The sequence below is a fragment of the Brachyhypopomus gauderio genome, unplaced genomic scaffold (genome assembly GCF_052324685.1).
Source record: "Brachyhypopomus gauderio isolate BG-103 unplaced genomic scaffold, BGAUD_0.2 sc45, whole genome shotgun sequence".
NCBI lineage: Eukaryota > Metazoa > Chordata > Actinopteri > Gymnotiformes > Hypopomidae > Brachyhypopomus > Brachyhypopomus gauderio.
The window spans coordinates 1,750,001-1,766,042 of record NW_027506871.1 but is presented as its reverse complement, the minus strand read 5'-3'; the positions used below and the strand labels follow the sequence as shown (position 1 = coordinate 1,766,042).

The following is a 16,042-nucleotide window of genomic DNA, read 5'->3' as shown; positions in this document are numbered from 1 at the left end:
GAATGGCTGAGAACAACCTTGGCTCTGCCTGGTCCAGTATGAAAATTATAGCAGGTGTCCAGAACCAGAGTAACAGTAGCCATGTCTTTCTTGAGGGTTTTAAATCTGATAATGAACTGGCCAATGCATTGAACTGTTTTGACAAGTTTGACTTTAGTCAGGAAGTTGTAGAACTGAAAGATAAACTTAAAGATAATAAATACATCAGCATCACATGCAGAGATGTTGAAAATGTCTTTTCTACGACAAAAATGAATAAAAGTCGGGGACCAGATAACATCTGTGGACGGGTAATTAAGTCATGTACAAGAGAATTGAGCCCAATGTTCCATTTTATTTTTAATAAATCTCTGCAGACACAACATGTACCCAAGATTTGGAAACATGCTGTTGTGGTTCCCGTCCCCAAATGCTGTAGGCCAAATAACCTGAATGATTTTAGACCAATCGCTTTAACTTCAATCTTAATGAAGAATTTTGAAAAGCTGATAAGGCTACAAATTTTAAGATATACTGAACATGCATTGGACCCCATGCAGTTTGCCTATAGGCCAAATAGAGGAGTAGAAGATGCCACCCTTACACTACTCCATGTTCTTCTCAAACATCTTGAAGGAAGTGGGTCCCATGCTCAAATTTTGTTTATTGATTTTTCATCTGCTTTTAATACAATTCAGCCACATATTTTAGTTAATCGTCTTTTAGAACAATTTGATATTAGTTTTAACCTTGTTGGATGGATATTGGACTTTTTAACAGACAGGACATAGAAGGTTAGGGTAAACGGAGTTATGTCTGATCAGCTCTGCTCCTCCACAGGCTCACCACAAGGGTGCGCTCTCTCACCCCTCCTGTTTATTCTGTACACAAACATGTGTCAGAGCAAATATGCCAATAGGACCATTATGAAATATGCTGATGACTCTGTCATCGTAAGCCTTTTACAGAAGGACGAAAGAGGCCATGGACCAATAATAGATGACTTTGTCCAATGGTGTGAGGATTCACACCTTCAGTTAAACATATCAAAAACAAAAGACATGCACATTGACTTTGGGAAACACCTAAGATATGAGACCACCATTATGAAGGGTGAAACAGTGGAACAAGTTAAATCTTATAAATATTTAGGGACAATAATTGACTCTAAATTAAACTTCCAGGAGAATTCTGAAGCTGTATGTAAGAAAGGACAACAGCGGTTACACTGCTTGAGGAAGTTGTTCCATTTTAATGTTGATAAGACCACGATGATTTTATTCTATCGCACTTTCATTGAATCAATTGTGTCCTTTTCTCTGGCCTCATGGTTCGGCCACGTTCCTCTGATATACAAGAACCACCTAAATCAAATAGTGAAATGGTCAAGTAAACTGACTGGCGAGTCACATCTACACCCCTCTTCACTGTATGCAAGACAGCTACAGCGGATAGCGATGGCTATCCTAGCTGATAGTAGACATCCCTTGTACAGTGAGTTCCAGTACCTTCCCTCTGGGCGGAGGCTGGTGGTACCAGGCTGCAGAACAAATAGGTTCAAAAACAGTTTTGTTCCAGCTGCGATTACACTGTTAAACAAGAGGTAATCCCCCTTCCCCCACATACCAGTTATGTCAGTACAGTTTGTACCTTTTTTCTTTTTTATTTATTTTATTTTTATTTATTTATCTGTTTTCTTTTTTAGGTTGTGTGTCTTAGATTGTATGTATATGTGTTATGTGTTTGTAGCCTATATGTATGGACATCTATACCTCTCTCATGAACTGCGAAACCAGTTTACCCACAGGTACTAATAAAGTAACTTGAACTTGAACTTGTTGTTGTTGTTTGTATATTATTAAATACCCATTCAAGAGTGTGTTGTTGTTTGTATATTATTAAATACCCATTCAAGAGTGTGTTGTTGTTTGTATATTATTAAATACCCATTCAAGACTCCTTGAGTAATTTTTTTAGTCTGTAGCCCAGCATGCGAACCAATCTTGTTGCCATGGTAACCACCAATTGTTTACCCTTTTAATTTGTTATAACGTTTGTACTGTATAAAACTGGGTCACGACTTAACGACAATGAGAATGTGTGGGTCCGGGGCTGAGACTGTCACTGTGACACACACACACACACACACACACACACACACACACACACACACACACACACACACACACACACACACACACACACACACACACACACACACACACACACACACACACACACACACACACACACACACTCCCTCTAGCACTAAACCACTCCCTAGGTCCCAATCACCGCACTACTAACACCTTGTGTCTTGTTATGTGTTTCACCTTTTTAAGCCCACAGGTCGTGTTGTCCAGCGCTGCACATTCACCCGAGAGAGAGCTGCTCATCACTGGACCCGCATTTCTTAGTTCGTGTTCTAAGAACCTGCTCAGTCTGTTTCTTTAGCCTTTGGTTGGTTGCTTTTGTTGAATTGTCACTTATGGAAAATAAAGAGCACAACGTACAACCTCCGCCTCCGACCGCCTCTATCCCCTCAGTTACAGGACATTGCCTGGCATAGGACACAATGGGGCAGTCATGGTCCTGTGGTAGGGAACTGGTCTTGTGACCAGAGGGTCATGGGTTTGATTCCCAGACCTGAGGCCATGACTGAGGTGCCCTTGAGCAAGGCACCTAACCCCAACTGCTCCCCGGGCGCCGGGCTAGGGCTGCCCACCGCTCTGGGCACGTGTGATCCACAGCCCCCTAGTAATCACTAGTGTGTGTGTGTGTGTGTGTGTGTGTGTGTGTGTGTGTGTGTGTGCACCACAGCCCCCTAGTAATCACTAGTGTGTGTGTGTGTGTTAACTGCACAGATGGGAAAGGACTAATTTTGATGGTGGTGAAGATCACAACTGACAATATGGCAACTTACCTAGCTTAATTAAACTTGACTCTGAGCCTCGCAAGAGCTAATTAATTGACCTAATTTAAATCAGCACAAAATCTCATGGTGTAAATGTGTTGGTTGAGGTCCTGGTTTTGATAGCAGTCTAAACTCTCATCTGCTAATTACATGGTAGTGCAGGTGGAAATATAACTTTAGACACCAACTGCTATCATTGATACCCCAAACCCTACTTAGTATGTGGGTAGACTTTAGCCTAAGTATAGCTGTGTGTGTGTGTGTGTGTGTGTGTGTATAAAGCACAGCAGGTATTTCCAGGTGTTCAGTCCCCATCACCAGTGTGCAGGTCAGTGGGTGAACTGGTCCAGGTCTCCTCACCCAGCGGTGGGTATTGTGACCTCGGACAAGATTTGATGTCACCAGGAATTTGTAGCTGCTTATCACAAGTGAGGACAGTTTCCTGTGTGCAGAGTGAAGAAGAGAGTTTCAGTTTCCTGTGTGCAGAGTGAAGAAGAGAGTTTCAGTTTCCTGTGTGCAGAGTGAAGAAGCTTGTGAGTATAATTCCTCACTTTTCCACATCACTGTTATGATGAACTGGTATAAAAACTGCAGCATGAATCCTGTGAGGGGAGAGACAAGACTGAGTGAATTCAAGGGAACTCATGAACTTTGACCTCATGAACTTTGGCATGATGACATGGTTGGGAATATAGTGTCATGTCGTCTGTTTTTCAGTGGGTAAGTGTGCTGGGGTTTGTGTGTGTACATACAGTATATACTGGCTTCAGAGTTGTGCTTCCTGAGTCTGTTGACATGATGGTTGATGTGATTCCATGTGATAGACGACGTGTTCTTGTGTGCAGTGTGACGTGTTCTCGTGTGCAGTGTGACGTGTTCTCGTGTGCAGTGTGACGTGTTCTCGGGTGCAGTGTGACGTGTTCTCGGGTGCAGTGTGACGTGTTCTCGTGTGCAGTGTGACGTGTTCTCGTGTGCAGTGTGACGTGTTCTCGTGTGCAGTGTGACGTGTTTTCGTGTGACAGATGATGTGGTTTCTTGCAGAGCACGTGTGCCACTATGATGAACGCGGTGCTAATGTGTCTGATCTGGTGTCTTACAGCCAAACCTGCAAGTACAACTCCAAATCTTTTCAGTGTGTGTGTGGACAACCTCAGACTATTCAATGAGAAAGAATGTGTTTGTGTGTACAGCAAACTATTCAGTGAGTGTGTGTGTGTGTGTGTGTGTGTGTGTGGGAAAGAGAGAGCAGACAAGTGGAAAAGAAACTGTGACAAATCCTGACTTGCCTTCTCCTGTCTGTGTGTGTCTGTGTGTGTGTGTGAGCGCGTGTATGCATGTGTGTGTGTCTGTGTATGTTTGTGTGTAAGCATATGTGTATGTGGCTGTGTGTGCATGTATGTGTGTGCATGTGGTTCTGTGTGTGTCCGTGTGTGTGTGTCCGTGTGTGTGTGTCCGTGTGTCCGTGTGTGTGTGTCCGTGTCTGTGTGTCCGTGTCTGTGTCCATGTGTGTGTGTGTGGGAGAGAGAGAGCACACAAGTGGAAAAGAAACTGTGACAAATCCTGACTTACCTTCTCCTGTCTGTGTGTGAGCACATGTGTGCATGTGTGTGTGTGTGTCTGTGTATGTTTGTGTGTCGTGGGGTAGGGTGGGAATAACTGCACTTGCACAGTCTGTGAGGTAAATACCCCTGACTGCTGGGGTAAATACCCTTTACTCTGCTCTTTCAGGGAAGTGGAGATCACCTCATGGATGGCGAGGGTCGGCCTCTCGGACACCCTCAGGTACGTTGTGTTTGACAAAATAACAAATTGAAGGAGTGTTGGACTTTGTGGGGGTTTGGTGAAGTATGAATGCATGGTGTGAGGGAGGAGTTTGGTCTCATGTGAATCATGTATCATTTGAGGGTGGAGTCACAGTGTCACACAGACACTGCAAACGTTTATGTTTTTGAGGGTTTTTTTTTTATTTTAGAACAAAAACAGTAAAACAGTAGAATCAGTATTAAAGAAACAAACAAAAAGCAAATGAATTAAAACTATTACCGTATAACAAGAAATAAATATAAAGGTGTTGCACCAAAAATATCAACGTGCCAAATTTGTATGTTGTAAAATGGGACATTTAAGTTATTTTGCACATCCATTAAAAAGATGTGTGGGTGGAGTCAGCAGTTGGAGAACACTGATTGGTTATGGAGTGGTGGTTTTCACACGGGGTGTGTGGGTCATAGGTGTCGTACGTTATTATAATAATTAATTTGACTAATATTATTAAACAATGAAGTTATGATTATGTGGACTTAGCTTGTTTTCATATTTATAAATTGTTCATTTGTAGTAAAAAAAAAAACAAAAAAACGGTGCCCTAGGGGTGGAGGCCGGCCCTGGGTGGAGTTATATGACGTCACAGGGGGAGGGGTTTGGTCATGTGATATAATTTTATGACGTGTAAGGGAGGAGTTGGGGAGGGAAGTCTCATGTTGTCATGGTGTCAAACTGCCAGTGATGGTACTCACTGTCTGTTCCAGGCCAGGCCTACACACAGTGGCATCCTGGCTGTCTGGCGCACCCCTAGACTGGTGTCCCCAGAGGGGGGCCACACGCCCACGCCTGCAGCCCACACACAGCTCACCTCATATGGGAGGAGCCCAAGCTCGGCCCCCTTATCTGTGAGGGTTCTGGAGGTCACGGCCCCTGAAGCACCAGCAGATCTCCCTAATCCCTCAGAGAGAACCAGCGGGCCCCGCAGGCAGACCTCTGTCCACTGGGGGGCGCTGGTCAGTGGCACTGTGACCCCACGCCCTGAGAGAGCCGGCCACAGCGGCCAGCCTGCAGCTACCGGTGGTGAGGGAGTGTTTGGGGTCCTGAGCGGCCGTCGTGGGCGTGGTCTGACACGCGTGCGGGCGAGGAGTGGGCGGGGTCTGACACGTGTGTGGGTGAGGAGTGGGCGTGGACGCTGATAACGAAGAACGTGCTGCTGGCCATGAGGGACAGGTGGTGGAGGAGAGCAGACATGAACCAGGAAGGGTGGAGGAGAGCAGAGGCCCCGAGTCTGGAGTTCAGCTTGAACTGGGATGACTTTGGGCTGCAGGCGGAGGAAACTGGTCCTCCGAACACATCACACACAGCACAGGAAGCTCCAGGCACCACTCACCCCAGCTCAAGTGAAGCACAGGGCTCTGATGATTCTAGTGATTCAAGTGACTCCAGTGATTCAAGTGATTCGTGTGATTCTAGTCATTTTAGCCAATCTGATTCAAGTGATTCTAGTGACTAGCAATTTAAGTGACTCCAGTGATTCAAGCAGCTCAAGTAGCTCTAGTGAGTCAAAAGACTACAGCAGCTCAAGTAGTTCAGTCAAAACAGCTCACGTATCCAACTCCACTGAATGAACGAAAATGAATTAAAACAAACCCTGTGATGCACTTTAGAATCATTCACTTTTACTGCATTACACTTTACTGACACACACAATACGTATCACGTTTCCATGTTAACCAGTAGTGATAGCGCTCTACGGTTTCCATGTTAACCAGTAGTGATAGCGCCCTACGGTTTCCGTGTTAACCAGTAGTGATAGCGCCCTACGGTTTCCGTGTTAACCAGTAGTGATAGCGCCCTACGGTTTCCGTGTTAACCAGTAGTGATAGCGCCCTACGGTTTCAGTGTTAATCAGTAGTGATAGCTCCCTACGGTTTCATGTTAACCAGTAGTGATAGCACTCTACAGGTCAGACATTATAACATTAATTTGACATAGTTTCATATTTCTCTGTGTATTCAGAATAAAATCATTCTTCAGTATATTGTGCGTTTCATGTGTGAAATCTTACCCACCTCAGTTTCTCTGCTCCTGAACATTTGAACAGATGGGACTGGAAAGACCTTCACAGCCTTGCAGTGATGCAGTGTTGTAGTGTTGCTGTGTTGTTCTGTTGTTGTTTTGTAATGTAGAATTTTAGCATTGTAGTATTTATGTGTTGTTCTGTTGTAGTTTTTTAATGTTTTAGTATTTTAGCATTGCTCTGTTGTAGTGTTTTAATGTTGTAGTGTTTTGTGTTGCTGTGTTGTAGTGTTGCAGTGTTTTAATGTTGTAGTGTTTTGATGTTTTTGTGTTGCTGTGTTGTAGTGTGGCTGTGTTGTAGTTTTGTAATGTTGTAATATTTGTGTTGTAGTGTTTGTGTTGTAGTTTTGTAATGTAATATTTTAGCATTGTAGTATTTTGTGTTGTTCTGTTGTAGTTTTGTAAAGTTGTAATATTTTAGCATTGTAGTATTTTAGCGTTGTAGAATTTTAGTGTTGTTCTGTTGTCGTTTTGTAACGTTGCAGTATTTTAGCATTGTAGTGTTTTAGTGTTGCTGTACTGTAGTGTTGCTGTAGTTTTGTAATGTTGTAGTATTTTAGCGTTGCAATTTTGTAATGTAGTATTTTAGCGTTGTGTTGTAGTTTTGTAATGTAGTATTTTAGCTTTGTAGTATTTGTGTTGTTTTGCTGTAGTTTTGTAACATTGCAGTATTTTAGCGTTGTAGTATTTTAGCGTTGTTCTGTTGTACTTTTGTAACATTATAGTATTTTAGCGTTGTAGTGTGGCTGTGTTGTAGTATTGTAATGTTGTAATATTTTAGCGGTGTAGTTTGTAATGTTGTAGTATTTTAGCGTTGTAGTGTTTTAGTGTGGTCAGGACCCACTCAGTATTTTATGTGTTAATGAACATCACATGTGAAGTAAACAGCAGGGTGGAGCAGTGCTACGCCAGTTAATACTGTAAGATCATGTTATAAAAATAATAACAGTGTAACCCTAACCCTCTCAGAAGCCTTTCTGCTCTGAATCTACACTGGCTCACCTTTCATCCTTGATGAAATGTCGCTGTAGTCACATTAAACCACTGATTCTCACGGACCCTGTCATGTGTCATCATAGGTGTCGTGTAAATGCTCCATTAAACATGATCTGATGAGTTGAAGATGCAGGTGAAAATATTCATGATGGGGTTTAAGGCTCAAGGTGTATGTGAGCATCAAGGCTCAGGTGACAGTCTAGCAAGACCTCTGTGCTAGGTGCTCATACTGAACATCACACACCTACCTCACTAACACACTCCTACCTCAATAACCCACACCTACCTCACTATCACACTCCTACCTCAATAATCCACATCTATCTCACTATCTCACTCCTACCACACACTCCTCACTAAAACACACCTACCTTTTCATAAAAAAACATAAATCAAACAATTCGATAATGTACAGGGCACCTTGAACTTATACAAGAAGTATCAGATTTTGCGACATGGTCTCAGCGACAATAAACCTTTCTACACAGTGCATGCCATTTTATTGTTTTCTTTTATTGCTTTTTGGTCAACCTAAATGTCTGGGCTTATTCCTGGTGTAACGTGATCTGCATGACGTCCTCACAAAGGATGAGAACGAGTGCTCAAATCCCTGAATTGCCTCCCACCCAGACTGAGAGGTGCAGTTCAAACAGTGAGCCAAGACACTGTGTCACCCAAACAGAAATAGGGTTTACAGCTCAAACGTATTAAAGTGCAGTGTCTCGACGGCCCACCCACACCACACTGGGATCACACACCAGTGCTCTCTGATTCGCTAAGAAGGGTGAAAACGGCCCATTTAAATTCTGTCACATTCCAGAAGATAACTAGAAGACATTTTAATGGGAAGACAGAGTCTGCGTTTGAACTGACTGGAGTGCAGATTGTGCACTAAGATCTGATAATATAGGACACTGCTCTGTGACTGTGTTCAGATAAGACACCGTTCAGGTAAGACCCTCTGAGAATGTGTTCAGGTAAGACTCTCTCTGTGACTGTGTTCAGATAAGACACCGTTCAGGTAAGACTCTCTCTGAGACTGTGTTCAGGTAAGACTCTCTCTATAACTCTGTTCAGGTAAGACTCTCTCTGTGACTGTTCAAATTGTTCAAAATTCACTAGATGGGTCAGGGATTTATGTACTAGATGGATTTATGTGCTAGATGAATGAGTCCCAGCAGAACTCTTCTGAGTCCTAGAATTCATCTCAGACTCGAGGGTCCTAACTCAGTTCTTCTGAGCACCACACACAGATCTAACCCTAAGACACACACACACACACACACACAGATCTAAACTGTAGATCTAACCCTAACACACACACAGATCTAACCCTAAGACACACACACACACACACACACACAGATCTAAACTGTAGATCTAACCCTAACACACACAGATCTAACCATTAAATCTAACCCCAACACACACACACACAGATCTAATCATCTGTTTCTCTGCAGCACCGTGAAGATGAGGGGAACATTAATGCTCCTCCTGCTGCTCAGCCTGGGGGAGACGTTACCGGTACACACACACACTTACACACACTCACTCACATGTGCACACACAGATACACACACACACATACGCACACACACACATACACCCACAGACACACCCATACATATCAGATACACAAATACACACATGCAAACACAATCATACATGGTCTGGAGTCTGGGATGAAGATGTAGACCAAGAGCCTAGAGTCCCAATTAACTTCTACTGAGTCCCAGTTAACTTCTACTGAGTCCCAGTTAAATTCTACTGAGTTCCAGTTAAATTCTACTGAGTCACAGTTAAATTCTACTTCCTAGTAGAAATCAGATCAGATGGTAGTTATGGAGTGTAGACTTTACTCCTGTGATTTCTGATGGTCTGGATGGATTAGGGATTAAATGTCTTAATTTCCTCATTTCAAACGTGTGAATGTTGCTTTTCACAGGTGCACAAAAACAGAGTGACAAGGTCTGACAGTTCAGAAGAGAGTGAGGTAAGCTGATGTACACACACACACACACACACACGCACGCACACACACCAACGATCCATGTGAAATAACATTTTCAGGCACCCTGAATTTCTTTCTAGGGCGACTCTGAAGACAGCAGTGAGGAGAGTGAGAGTGATGGAGAGGAGGGAGAGAAAGACAGAGGAGGAGGAGAAGAAGAAGAAGGAGAAAGAGAGAGAGGAGAGGAGGGCGGAGAAGAGGAGAAAGAAGAGGAAGAGGAGGATGAAGAAGAGGATGGTGATATAGAGAGAGAGGAAAGTGGAGGAGAAGGAGGAGCACAGATGGAGGAAATTGTAGCAGATGGAAGAGATGAAGAGGACACGGGTGAGGGGAAGGGTGGAGAGGAGGATGAAGAGGGTGAGGAGGAAGATGAGGGGGGTGAGGATGAGGGAACTGAGGATGAAGGGGGTGAGGATGAAGAGCAGGGAGGTAAAGATGAGGGTGGTGAGGATGAAGATGAAGGAGGTGGGGATAAGGGAGGTGAAGAAGAGGAGGGTGGTGAGGGTGAGGAGGATGAAGAAGAGGGTGGTGAGGGTGAGGAGGAAGATGAGGGTGGTGTGGATGAAGGGGGTGAGGATGAGGATGAAGAGGGTGATGAAGATGAGGGTGGTGAAGAGGAAGATGAAGGTGGTGAGGATGAAGATGAGGGTGGTGAGGATGAAGATGAAGAAGAGGGGGATGAAGAAGAGGGTGGTGAAGAAGAGGGTGGTGGAGATGAAGGTGGTGAAGAGAAAGATGAAGGTGGTGAGGATGAAGATGAAGGTGGTGAGGATGAGGATGAAGAAGAGGGGGATGAAGATGAGGGTGGTGAAGATGAAGATGGTGAGGATGAGGATGAAGAAGAGGGTGGTGAAGATGAGGGGGGTGAGTAGGGTAGTTAGCACTGTAAACCCATCAAAGTTTCTGGAAGCTTCCAGTTCATCTCCCGCCTCACTATCTCCACAGACCATCTGTCTCTATGGCAACAGACCTGCACCTCCATCACCTGCAGAAATCCTAATCCTAATCCTAATCTTAATCCTAATCCAACACAAAGGACCCAGCTAAAACAGGCTAACTGGAACATCTGAACACCAGTACGTCCTGGTTTAGACTGAGCTCAGAATAAATCTCTCCTGGAGTCTGGGGCTCTGTGAGCAGGTGCAGGTTTGGTCAGAAGTCCAGATGTATATTTTACTGATCTATGATCAGCATCTGACCAAACTGACCACATTCAGAAAGACGAAATACAGCATCGAGAAACAAACAACAAAATGCAAGATTACAGAATTATGTGATGCAAATAGTATTACCTCAAAAAGTGTTCAATTACTCACTATATCTACATATATGGATTTTATTAAATTCCTTACTTAAAAAAATGTTGAAGTGCTGAATAGTAAATGTGTATATAAATATATAATACTAAAAATATGCATGAAACAGATTCACGGATTTTCTTGTTCCGTAATGCGTAGTAGATGATCTCTGCTGCCATCTGGTGGTGGTGTTCAATATCATCAGTTTTGCACATTATTCCAGCAACATTTAATTAACATCAATATGGCTTAGAAATGAATTGTGTATGCTGCTGTAAGAGCACAACAACAGTTTTTGTTGTCTGTGCAAAACAAAAAGAACTGTATTTATGGTCTACGACTTAGAAATTATACTGTGTAAGTATTTATCTCTGCACGTATACATTATGACATGAATGTGAGCTTTTTTATATCCTAATAAACATTTGTATAAAGTGTTGAATTTTCAAAGAAATCAGTGTTTAATGTGCACGTTACACCAGCACACATCATCAAAATAAGGTTCAAAACAGTTTTCACAAGAATTTTATTTTTGCGTCACTGTGTCTCATTTTAACATCAGAACTACGAAGGAAGTGATGCAGCTGGTGAACTGACATCATCACTGACATCATCACTGACACGACAGAGCCGATGATGTCATAGTGAAGGGGGGACAGTTCTCTGGTAGCTTCTCTAGGACAATCAAACTGACCGATAGCAGATGCTGCTTTCTGATTAAACGACAGTATGACTGTCATAATTATGAGAGTCACTGCTCTCGATAATTACTGTTTATATTAATAACAGCCTTATTATCACGTAGTAATAAAATAAATTACCTATTAATCATAATTGTAAATTAACAATTAATTAATGAAAAGAAACTCAATGCCCTGTCAGAACAGAGAGATCTCATATTGCCAGAGAAACTGAAAGAGGACACAGAGTGCATTCTAACAATATCTCTCTCAAACACACACTCACCTCACACAACATACATATGGGCACACACTGGCGCGCACACACACACGGGCACACACCCAAACACCCACACATCCAGCAAGGGCTTGTTGCAGTCCCAAAATTCAGGTCAAGGTCTGGTCTGGTCTTATTATTGAGTTCAGTTAAGAGTTCAGTACACACACATTCTTTTCAGAGTACTTTGACCGCTTTTCTAGAATGTTAAGCAGGATGTTTAAAAAGTTACTATGACCAATAAAAGTGTTTCATCATTTAGCAAAGTGGCTTTCGTGACTCTGTATGCGGACTGAAAGTCATGAGAATTCTATAAACTTTAGAACAGGTTGAAAAATTTTCAGATGTTCTAGAATGGGTCGTCTTTGATCCAGCAGTTCTAGAATGGGTTGTAAAGGTTCCAGCGGTTCTAGAATGTGTTGTCTATGTTCCAGACATCCCCACTAAGTGCGTTAGCTGCACCTTGCAGGGTCCAGGTGAAGAGAGCCAGTTGCCGGCGGAAGCGGGCCTCGTGAAAGAGCTGCGGGTTGGTGCGCAGCAGTGAGAGGTGTTGAGTGAGCGCGCTCAGTGTGTGTTCACCACGCCCATGCAGGACATGTCTGAACGGAGTCTCCACTACAGACACATACTGGGACAGGAAGTAGTACTCCACCTATACACACAATTACTTGATTAGTTTTTGTGCCATAAAGAAAAATTACAAAATGTCCTCTGTGTGTGTGTGTGTGTGTGTGTGTGTGTGTGAGTGAGTGAGTGAGTGAGTGAGTGAGTGAGTGAGTGAGTGAGTGAGTGAGTGAGTGAGTGAGTGAGTGAGTGAGTGAGTGAGTGAGTGAGTGAGTGAGTGAGTGAGTGAGTGAGTGAGTGAGTGAGTGAGTGAGTGAGTGAGTGAGTGAGTGAGTGAGTGAGTGAGTGAGTGAGTGAGTGAGTGAGTGAGAGAGAGAGAGAGAGAGAGAGAGAGAGAGAGAGAGAGAGAGAGAGAGAGAGAGAGAGAGAGAGAGAGAGAGAGAGAGAGAGAGAGAGAGAGAGAGAGAGAGAGCCTGGTGGTTAGGGAACTGGTCTTGTGACCGGAGGGTCGTGGGTTTGATTCCCAGACCTGAGCCCATGACTGAGGTGCCCCTGAGCAAGGCCCTTAACCCTCAATTGCTCACTTGTATAACAAAAATAAGATAAAAATGTAAGTCGCTCTGGATAAGGGCATCTGCCAAATGCCATAAATGTAAATGTACCCTCATGATGCGTGTGTGTGTATATGTGTATGTATGTGTACCCTCATGATGCGTGTGTGTGTGTGTGTGTGTGTATGTGTGTATATATGTGTGTGTGCACCCTCATGATGTGTGTGTGTGTGTGTGTGTATATGTATGTGTGTGTGTGTGTGTGTGTGTGTGTGTACCCTCATGATGCGTGTGTTGTAGAGTCGCGTCATCCTCTCGTCTTGAACGTCCGTGTTCTTTATAGCCTCCTGCAGGGTTTTAGCCGCCCGGCTGTAATCACCCCTTGCACTGTACACCCACTGAGGAGACAAACCCCGTGCCTGCCACACACACATACAGTGTGAGAGTGTGTGTGTATGTTTGTGTATGTGTATGTGTGCATATGTATTAGTGTGTGTGTGACTGTGAGAGTATATCTGTGTGTGTGTGTGTGTGTGTGTGTGTGTGTGTGTGTGTGTGTGTAGGTTATAATCGTTAACGAAAATGAATGAAAAAACAAAAACTGATATCGAAAAAACATTTTCGTTAACTTAAATAAATAACGGTAATTAAAAGAAAAAAAACTATAACTGTAACTATATTATATGTTTAGAAAACTAACTAAAACGTTCTGAAATTATAGATAGGATACCCTTCGTTTTCGTGTTTTTTATAAGTCTTGTGGACTGATATGAAATCTATTTTTTTCGATTTCGATAGAAGGAATTATCCGTAATTGTTCAGCCTACAATTCTTTTCTTTTTGCATCTAAAAATAAGCTGAGTCTCGATTCTTGTCCCATCCCCCACTGCCCCAAGTGCACAAATCTGTTTTGCAACACGTACACCAAGATGTGTTGCAAAAGTCGAGCAGAGCAGATTTGAAGTTGTGCGGAATTTGTGTACATTTCCTGCCAGTAATTTTTTTACATTCACGCTCAGATTTTTATTCTACAAGTTCTCACATCAAAACTACAAGTGCAACTTTTAATTTACAAGTTCTCAAATTAAAAATACATGTACAGATTTTGTTTTACAAGTTCTCAAATCGGGTCCTTCACGCTCTCAAGTTTTGCTACAGATTTATCTCCATATAACTGTCAGTACCTTGGCAAGCTAGCCTCCAAGTACCTCCACAGAAAGAGAAGCACCAGGCCATGGGGCAGTCATGGCCTGGCGGTTAGGGAACTGGTCTTGTGACCGGAGGGTCGTGGGTTCAATTCCCATGACTGAGGTGCCCTTGAGCAAGGCACCTAACCCCAACTGCTCCCCGGGCGCCGGGCTAGGGCTGCCCACCGCTCTGGGCACGTGTGATCCACAGCCCCCTAGTAATCACTAGTGTGTGTGTGTGTGTGTGTGTGTGTGTGTGTGTGTGTGTGTGTGTGTGTGTGTGTGTGTGTGTGTGTGTGTGTGTGTGTGTGTGTGTGAACTACACAGATGGGTTAAAAGCGGAGGACAAATTTCGATTGGGGTGTAAAAAATCACAATTGACAAAAATATGGCACACACATCCCGGCTAGGTATGGAGTCAATTTTGGGTCTTTAATGGTGAGGAAAAAAAAAAGCAAATTTAAGATTTGCATTTTACATTCCTATTTTGTTTCTGTAATACTTTCCCTCTTCGTGTTTCTTTCTTTTGTTTGCACGTCACACTGCTTTTCTTTGTGTTTCACATTTTATGTTACTGCTTTTTTTTGCAATATTTTCTCCCTTTTGCGTTTCTTTGCATCTCGCATTTTACGTTCATATTTTTTTTTCGCACTTCTCTCTTTTCTTTGCTTGGTTTTACCCTCTGTGCGGAGGTGGGGAAAGAGGCGTGGTCCACCTTTTCCTTGGAAAGGAGAGCGGGGGTCGGCGCATCAAATGCGTACCATGTCATTAGCAAGACAAAGGGCACTAATCGCCTCACAATGAAATAAATCTAAACTATAATGAAAAAGCCAAAACTATTATAACCTTGGTGTGTGTGAGTGAGAGTGTGTGTGTGTGTGTGTGAGTGTGTATGTGTGTGTGTGTATATATATGTGTGAGTTTGTATGTGTGAGTGTGTATGTGTGACTGTGTGTGTATGTGTGAGTGTGTGTGTGTGTGTGTATATACAGTATATATATATATATATATATATATATATATATATATATATATATATATATATATATATATATATGTGTGTGTGTGTGTGTGTGTGTGTTACCTGTAGCTGGGCAGACAGCTGGTTGAGTTGTGAGCTAAGGCGGAGGGCGGTGGTGCTGTAGGCGGTGACGTCCAGGGGCAGGATGGTGTCGTGGGCCAGACGCAGCACCATGAGGGCCACCAGTTCCCCCAGCGCCCGACCCACCACGCCCAGACGGCCCTGCAGCAGCTCCTGCAGACGGGCCCCGTCGTCCAGGTGGGTGTTCAGGAACGGGTACACACGGCCCTCCTGCACACACACCATCATTACATACACATACACTCCACAACACCCGCCTCTCTGTACGCGTGGGTGTACATGTCTGAGAGTTTGTGTGTGTGTTTGTGTGTGTGTGTGTGTGTGTGTGTTTACCTCATGAAAGCGAAGCTCCATGGCAGGAACTCCTCCAAACGCTGTGAAACTGTAGGCCCCACTGTTCAGATATAACGGCTTCACTCTGACACACACACACACACACACACACGTGCACACACACACACAAACACACGTGCACACACACACACACAAAGACATACACAGATGGAGCAGTGTTAGTGAGACCCTGACTACACCTACAGATGGAGCAGTGTTAGTGAGACCCTGACTACACCCTACAGATGGAGCAGTGTTAGTGAGACCCTGACTACACCTACAGATGGAGCAGTGTTAGTGAGAC

The 16,042-nt window shown here is 43.5% G+C and overlaps 2 protein-coding genes across 3 annotated transcripts in view; one reads left to right on the top strand and one right to left on the bottom strand.

The window, feature by feature from the left end:
• The first annotated feature begins 8,727 nt into the window (after nucleotides 1–8,727).
• Nucleotides 8,728–11,623, top strand: LOC143486711 (uncharacterized). The gene is made up of 5 exons (XM_076986072.1): nucleotides 8,728–8,753; nucleotides 9,196–9,259; nucleotides 9,681–9,728; nucleotides 9,827–10,244; nucleotides 11,607–11,623. Exons 2-5 carry the CDS (start codon nucleotides 9,206–9,208, stop codon nucleotides 11,621–11,623), a joined length of 537 nt encoding a protein of 178 aa, XP_076842187.1. The 5' UTR covers nucleotides 8,728–8,753; nucleotides 9,196–9,205.
• The window catches only part of tfr2 (transferrin receptor 2), a 22,778-nt gene continuing 18,289 nt past the window's right edge, over nucleotides 11,554–16,042 (bottom strand). For both annotated transcript variants that reach the window (XM_076986236.1, XM_076986237.1), the window contains 4 exons: nucleotides 15,739–15,823; nucleotides 15,388–15,615; nucleotides 13,395–13,535; nucleotides 11,554–12,653 (listed from right to left, as the gene is read on the bottom strand). In XM_076986236.1, the coding sequence (XP_076842351.1) occupies nucleotides 12,411–12,653; nucleotides 13,395–13,535; nucleotides 15,388–15,615; nucleotides 15,739–15,823 (697 nt within the window). In that variant the 3' untranslated portion in view covers nucleotides 11,554–12,410. The remainder of the gene's footprint in view (nucleotides 12,654–13,394; nucleotides 13,536–15,387; nucleotides 15,616–15,738; nucleotides 15,824–16,042) is intronic.

Coding starts and splice junctions, on each gene's coding strand:
- LOC143486711 (XM_076986072.1), top strand. CDS start 9,206: ATGAGGGGAACATTAATGCTCCTCCTGCTGCTCAGCCTGGGGGAGACG. Junction 9,260..9,680: donor GCCTGGGGGAGACGTTACCG/GTACACACACAC, acceptor TGCTTTTCACAG/GTGCACAAAAACAGAGTGAC. Junction 9,729..9,826: donor ACAGTTCAGAAGAGAGTGAG/GTAAGCTGATGT, acceptor ATTTCTTTCTAG/GGCGACTCTGAAGACAGCAG.